General features: G+C 57.8%; 1 protein-coding gene across 1 annotated transcript in view; it reads right to left on the bottom strand.

Annotated features, from left to right (window-relative positions):
- Nucleotides 1-1,603: 1,603 nt before the first annotated feature.
- PLXND1 (plexin D1) overlaps nucleotides 1,604-7,417 on the bottom strand; it is a 53,276-nt gene continuing 47,462 nt past the window's right edge. The window contains exons 32-36 of the mRNA XM_028127692.2: nucleotides 6,897-7,060; nucleotides 5,624-5,771; nucleotides 4,400-4,540; nucleotides 4,187-4,261; nucleotides 1,604-3,962 (exon numbers count right to left, since the gene is read on the bottom strand). Coding sequence (XP_027983493.2) covers nucleotides 3,846-3,962; nucleotides 4,187-4,261; nucleotides 4,400-4,540; nucleotides 5,624-5,771; nucleotides 6,897-7,060 — 645 coding nt within the window. The 3' untranslated portion in view covers nucleotides 1,604-3,845. The remainder of the gene's footprint in view (nucleotides 3,963-4,186; nucleotides 4,262-4,399; nucleotides 4,541-5,623; nucleotides 5,772-6,896; nucleotides 7,061-7,417) is intronic.

Raw genomic sequence — 7,417 nt, 5'->3', positions numbered from 1 at the left:
CCCCTCGTGTCTGTCTCATGTCTCTCTGTCTCTCTGTCTCTCTCTCTATACACACACACACACACACACACACACACACACACACACACACATATTAGCGTTTTCAGGGAAGGGGCAAATGTAGAAATGTAGCATTCTCCTACATTGCCGCTGTCTTGGACCTCCTCAAATTGATACTTGCTCTTAAAACTCAGCCACCTACCCATGCTGTGGGGAAGCCTAAGCAGCTGGTGGAGAGGAACCAAGGCACCCCAACTTTTAGCCCCTGCTGAACTCCCTGACCAGCTAGCACCAATTGGCCAGCCACAGGAGTATGCTGTATGCTGGTTTGGATTTCAATCTTCTAGCCCTAGTTGAGCTGCTCCAACGGACACCACATAGAACAGGGACAAGGCTCCCAGCTAAGCCCTCCCCAATCACACACGCGTGAGCAACATACATGATTGCTGCTGTTTTAAGCCATTGAGTATTGGGGTGGTTTGTTACCTAGCAGGAGATGACCACAGCAAGGGCTGCAGGGCAAACAAGGGCTCGATCCTCAAAGGCCCCGTCCGCCAGGGTAAGAATTTGGGTTTTGTTTTCATGTGGTAAGGAACCATTAGAGGACAGTGAGCGGCAGAGTGACTTCACAGGGACATGGGCCGCAGCAGGAAGCCCGTGAGGGGGCCCTGCAGGGGTCCTTCTCAATGGCGAAGGGTGGCTGTGGAGGGAGGGTTCGGAGTGGTGGAATGAGGGTAGGTGTTGAGGCAGGATGGATGGGATTTGCTGAGGGATGGGATGTAGAATGGGGTCAATGATGAATCCACAGTTTGAATCGCAGTTTGAGCTCGGTGACTGCATGGCAGCCTTCCCCTGGTGTGAGGACTCGGCGTGGCCAGGAGACTGCTGAGAGATGGTCCCCATGTGGGGGGACAGCTAAGCCAGGCTGGGGGCAGAGAAGAAAAGATGAACTTGAAGGGAGTCAGGGGTAAACTGGACGGGACTTAAGAAGGGAGCAGAGGGCACACAAAGGGAAACTGAGGCAGCCCAGCATGGGCTTGCCCTGCTCTCCCTACCCCACCCTCTCCTCCCCAAACCTCACACACGGCGTTGCCTAGATGTGCCAACAGCTTCCTCGGCGTGTCTGCCAGTAGGGCCCCAAGGGGCACCGTGAGCTGACGCAGGGGATTAGGCTAGCACTTCACAAGGTGGTGTGTGTTTTTGTCTCTGCTCTTCTCATGGCTTGGCCAGGGGCTGTGGGAGGTACCCAGGCAGGGTCTCAGTTAGGGGGCATCACTGGGCATCTCGCCTCCATGAGCTGCGGGGCAGGGCAGTACCCTGGCCTGGCAGAGGCCGGACATCATGTGGCACCCAGGAAACCCGGGCAAGTCTTCTCTGCATGACGACACGGCGCCGAAGCCCGCCGCCGGTGACCCTCGGAGCACAGGGATGCCTGTAGCGCAAGGCAAGTCTGCAGGGGCCCCAGACAAGGACCACGGGTGGGGGCTTCACAGAAGGTGGCCACCGTCTGTGCTGAGAAATGACCCTGGAATCGAGAGATTTCCTCCATTTGCGAATACATTTCTAAATGTCAAGAAGGAATTGCATGTTAATTAGGCATTAAAACAGGCTGTGGAATATTTAATGACATAGAAAGATGTTGCTGACATATTGTTGCATGGGGAAAATACAGGTTTCAAAATGGTGTGTATACCCTGGTCCCGGTTTTTACTCCTCGGCCCCCAACCCAGGCAAGTATGTGATTTGGCATTCTCTGAGATATTAACCGTGGGTGGGTTGAGGTAGCTTTTATTTTTTTCTTCTTTCTCTTTTTTTTTTTTTTAACTTCCTGATGTTTCTGTAGGAAGTGTATTTAATTCTAGCATCACACCAAAAAAAAATTTTTTTTTCCTATCAAATGTGTCAATAACTTAAATTAGAAATCTGCTGCTTAATAAGCAGGAATCGGTGCTCAGAATAGAAAATTTGAAAAGATAACGAATCTCTCTACCCAGAAGCTACCACAGGAAAAGGCTATTTTTAAAGCTAAAAATTGTTTACTTTTCTCTTTTCACTTTCCTGTTCTCATTAATTTAAAAACTGGCATTTGTAGGATTTTGTTTAAACGGTATGAATTTTTCTGTCCTAGTTCTTACCTTTGATAAATGTGTGTGCTTATTTATTTATTTTTTTCCGTGAAGGGGAAAAAAAATGAGTTGCTTTGCTTTCTCGTGACCTCTCCAGGAGGTCAGGGGTGAACCTCGCCCCCAGCTCAGGCCCAGCTGGGTGGGCTGGGGGTTCTGGTATTTGCTGGCCTCCAGTCAGGCTAACCGTCCTACTGGCCCCGGGGGAAACGGTTTCCTCACCTGCAAAACGGGGTTCGTGATACGTTTTTTGAAGAGGGACGAAACATTCGGGGTGTGTACATGTCCGCTCTCTTTCCAGTGTGGCCCACCCCTCCCATCGGGAGGCTGCCGTGGAGGCTGGTCTGGCAGAAGCACGGCACCGAGGACTGAGGGCCCAGATAACCTGGCTTCCCCCCACCGCCCCCCGCGGCTCCCTGGGGGCAGCCCTCTGCGCTGTTCCCACCCCTGTAAACCGAGGACACAGTTCCCTTCCTCGTGGACTCGGCAACTACCGGTGAGTTGGGAGCAGGGCCCAGCAGGGGTGGGTGGCACCCAGCAGCCGTGACATCTTCCTGCAGGTCCCGTGGTGCCCTCAGAGCCAGGCCCAGGGCGAGCAGGCAGCCACACGGTCCCATCGCCATCACTCCTCCGGAGGCTGAGGCAGGTCTGAGCCAGGGCGCCCTGCCTCTCGCCACTCGGGATGAAGGCTGGAGCCCACAGCAGGTTTTCCCATCAGGCTTTTATTGTAAAGAAGGTTCCACTTAGAGCATCCTGGTCACCCTTCCGGCCCAGGCCCTGCGCGGGCGCGGTCTGCTGCGGGGGCTCCGGTCAGCCAGAGGGCCACTTGTGGCAGGGACAGAAGGCGGCGTGGTTTGCTCAGGGTGGCGGGGGGTCCGTGCCAGAGCTGCCCATCCTCTGGAACAGTCATTTCCAGTGTTGCGTTGGGAGCCCCTCGGTCCCCTCCCAGGTCCTCTGCACAAGCGGCAGCTGTTCACAGTTGGTGCATGATGAGTTTAATATAGAAAAGCTTTCTTAAAAAAACAAAGCGGTGCTCTCTTTAGAAATACTTCCAGCAAGATCAAGTAGCCCAGCTACATCCTTGGTGCAACTCAGCCCCGCTCCCCCCCAAACCCAGCCCCCCGGTCTTCCGCCCTCCTGGCTCCGGGAAAGCCCCAGGAGCCTCCCCACGGGCGGTGGGCGCTGCCCACGCCACCAGTAGCCACTTAAGCAACGGGAATCTGACACCGCTCGACACTGCGTGTGGCCAGGGTCCTCTCCGGGTGAGGGGAGAGCGAGACGGCGTTTTGGTGGTTAAGTCGGAAACCGATCGCGGGCTGGTTCGAGGAGGCCTCCCCGCCGTCAGAAAGGCTGAGGTAGTGTTTCTGGCTGCGGCCTCTGGGCCAGGCGCGCTCTCACGTTTGACTGTTCGTCTGCGGGACCGAGTCGGGCGGGGCTCTTAGCAGCCGGCCGTGACAGAGCGTGCGGGGCGCCGTCCAGGCTGTCCTGGCGGGTGGTGGGAACCTTACCAGAGACTGGCTGTGTCATCCAAGTCCCCATCCCAAAGGCTGGGCCTGGGGACAAGCAGGAGGGGACAGAGGGGCCAGGGCGGGGGGCACCTCATTCATTCCCCCTCTCCAGTGACTCTGCTCAGTCCTGGCCCAGCCGGAGTCAGAGGCACTGGGGACCAAATGAAGTCGAGGGCCGGGGGCCTGGTTCCTTCCCCACGCGGTCTCCGGCGGCTCAGGCCTCGCTGTAGCACTCGTAGATGTTGTCCTCCATCAGAGCCACCACCTGCTCAAACTTGTGCTGCAGCTGGGTCCTCCGGGCCGTGGGGTTCGCCTCCAGGGCCGCCATGATCTGAGGAGAAGCAGAGGGGCCGTGGGGCTGCAGGCCTGGGCCCCAGTGGGGTCCCCTGGCAGTCTCTGGGGAGCACACCCTGCCTGGATTCCCACAGCTGCTGACCCGCCCTAAAGCACAAACGTCCTGGGACATAAATGCTGGAGTGGGGACCTCTCTGTGGGTGAGATGGGGAGGGGGCGCCGTGGCTGCGAGGGTCAGGGCCGCCCACCAGGGGTACCCACCTGCGGGCGATACCTCTTGGCATATTTGTAAATCTCTGCCATGGCCACGTTGGTGTTGAACTCGTTCTGGTACTTCTACAAGCAAAGAGAAGGCGGGCGTTGGGAAGGGTGGGTAACCTGTCCAACCTGGGCCGGGCCCAGCCCAGCCTGCTGCTTGTACACAAACCCCTCACTGGACGGGCAAATGCCAGACCCCCCGCAGCCCAGCCGCACCCTCGACTCCTCGGCCAGGTGCGCGTTCATCTCCTGCTCGCTGAGGGGGGTCATGTCGTGGATCTGCTTGTAGTAGCGCTGCACGATTTTGCGGTACTCGGGGATCTCCTTGGCGTAGAGGAGCTTGTTGGTGGGTGAGTCCTGGGGGGAGAGAGTGAGGGGATGAACAAGAGGAGGAAAGGACTTGTCCTTTTCTGGACGAGCCACGCTCTCTACTGCCACACGAAGGCCCCCGTCACTGAGGGTCCCCACTCCGCCAGCTTCAGACCAGGGGCTCCTCCCGCCCCCCTCCCCCTGCTGTCCTTCTGCACTGAGCCCCGCCCCGTCTTCTATGGGACCGCCGGGGGATGACCTGACGGGGGATCTAGGTCTCTTCGGGGGAAAGTACGTGGGCTTGGCGCCAGCCCTTGGTCGCACAGAGGCGGTTTTGTTTACATCCTTGCTTCGGGTTATAGGTCTTGGTGGCTAAGACTGCTGGAAGCCCGATTGCTGGCTCAGTGGAATATTTCCCACCACATGTTTTCAACGCCCGAAAGCGAAATGTGCCAAGTACACTCCCCGTTCTTTGTCACGGGCGTCCTGCCTTCCGAGATAGTGAACGCATCCCTTCTCCACACTCTCCCTCGTGGCCTGTCTCTGAAAGTCACGGGCAAAATGCAGGGCCATGAAGCCTCCATCCTGCCTGGCCGGGTCTGCTTACACCACCTCCTTCATGCTCACCGCCGCGAGCACTCTTTCATGCCTCCCTGCTCGCCCAGGCTGTTCCCTCTGCCAGGAACACCATTCTCTCTCCTCTCCCCGCAGAGATGCCTCGGGGGCGCCCTCCTGCGTGTATCTCAGAGGTCATGGTCATCTGCTGCCTCTGCCCACCGCTTCTCTGTGCCCACTCAGAGGGCTCCTGACCATCGGGACTGCTGCCTGTAGCCTGGCGGACTCTCAGATGACGCTGTGCTTGACCAAGCGGGTTTTCTACATTCGCTCTGGCTTCCCGGGCCTGGCTCTATGGCCTAACGTTGGGAGCTGATGCTGGGCCCACCTGAGGCAGGTGCAACCGGTCTTTTGTGATGCAGTTTCTGACTGTAGTTGCCGTGTCTGGGCGTCTCCTCCGGCCCGAATGTCCCTGTTCATCCCCCACGTCCCCCAGACCTGAGCTCCTATAGTTCCCCTCCCAGAAAAATCTCCATCCCGTCATTAGCACCCAGGCTGCCCCCGGGAGCAGCTGACCTTGCCGAGCTGAAGGTCAGAGATGGAGCAGGCGTCAATGAAGGCCTGTGCGATGACCGAGAGGCAGGCGTCGATATGGTCCGTCTTGTCGATGTCGAAGACAAACTGGGGGTTTTTCAGGATGTTCACCCAGAACCGGAGAGGAAGGCTGTGGGATGGGGGTAACAGAGGCAGTGTGAGCCCACCCCAAGGGTAGGGCAGCCAGGCCCAGAGGAGAGGCTGGCTTTACCCCTCAAGGCTGGTGTAGCCTACTCATAAGATGGAACTTCTAGAGACCTTGGTCTGCTCACCCACAAATGGGGCTGATGACCATCCCTGCTGGCCGGGCTACGGGCAGCTAAGAGCCAGGTTTCCTGCACGGAGCAGGGCAGGAGGCCGGGTCAGGAGCTGCAGGCCTGGCTGGGGTGGAGGGGCCCCAGTCCACCCTCACTGCCCACCCCATCTCCCACAGAGTCTCCAGCAGGAGCCTCAGGCCAGGTCCTGGTTCTCATTAGCAGCACCCCCACCCGGCCTGGCAGCCCCTGGCTCCTCCCTTAGCCTCTCACGGCAGCAGGAAGTCCACCATTAGCAGCAGGCAAGGGCTGAGGGAGGGCGGGGCCTGGATCCTAGGCCTTGGCCTCAGGAGCCAGAGGGTTGGTAAAACCCCCACTCCCACCGCAGCGCCTCCCAGTGACTCAGCAGCCAGGGCTTATGCACCCCCAGAGCTCGGAGAAGCCCCTGCAACTGCACAGAAACTTCTGGGCCTGTGGCATTTTTTTCTGAGGACCAGCTGAGTTTGTTGTTTTTTTTTTAACAACTTCTTGTTGGAATCTGTGACCCCAAAAAGCAAAGACATGCCTCCAAAGAAGGCTACAAACTGGGTAGGGGAGCCAAGATTATGCTGCTTTGAGCCATCCCAGGGCTGCGTGATCTCGGGCAGTCCTGTCTCTGTGAGCCTCACTGTTCCCATCTGTCAAATGGAGCGGACAGGGCCTCCCCAAGAAGAATGGAGGGAGGAGGATGGTAAGGGCGACACTTACATAATCCTCGCTGCTCCTTAATTCTTATCATTAAGGTGAATTCCTTTTATTGCCCTTGTTTTACAGCTGGGGTCGGGGGAGCTTAAAGCACAGAGCGGTTAAGTCATTTCCCAAGATCACACAGCTGGGATGTGGCATCGTAGGGACTGGACCCAAGCAGGTGGACCGAGAGTCTGGGCTCTGAACCCCAGCACTGTTGCTGCCCCCAGGGACACATGGAGCTGCACCGCCCTCCCCACACACCCACCACCCACCTGTTGGTTTTCCAGATGTGCAGGGTGTCAGGATCTGAGATCCCCCTCTTCTCGGCCTGCTCCTCCAAGAAGTCGAAGAAGTACTTGACGGCCAGAGGGGGCTTGTCCTCACGGATGCTCAGAATGGCCTTGAACAGGTCGTCCAGGAACTTCTGCAGCGTGCCCTGGGGGAGAGCAGCGTGGATGCCATCGGCCCGGGACCACGTGGAGAGGGTAAGTGGGGACCCTGTTGGCTCTGGGGAGACTGTGGCACTGGAACTGGTGAATGTGGAAGCCACGTGGCATCAAGCCGGCCACCTAACCTCTCTGGGCCTCAGTTTTCTCACCTGTGAAATGGGTTCGTGAAGCCTACCTCACAGGGGCGCTGGAAAGTCTGGGGCAGAGAGTGGGAATCAGTGGAGCCAGGGTGTGGTGTGTAGGGTGCAGACCGCCACCTAAGCTGTGTGGCCTTGGGGACATCACTGACCCCTCTGCCCTCTCTGTGACATTGGCTCGTTTAGAAGTTGTCTGTCAGACACCTT

Source organism: Eptesicus fuscus, chromosome 18 (genome assembly GCF_027574615.1).
Source record: "Eptesicus fuscus isolate TK198812 chromosome 18, DD_ASM_mEF_20220401, whole genome shotgun sequence".
In the NCBI taxonomy this organism is placed as follows: Eukaryota; Metazoa; Chordata; class Mammalia; order Chiroptera; family Vespertilionidae; genus Eptesicus; species Eptesicus fuscus.
Note: the sequence above shows the minus strand (reverse complement) of the source record. Positions and strands in the feature narration are given on the sequence as shown.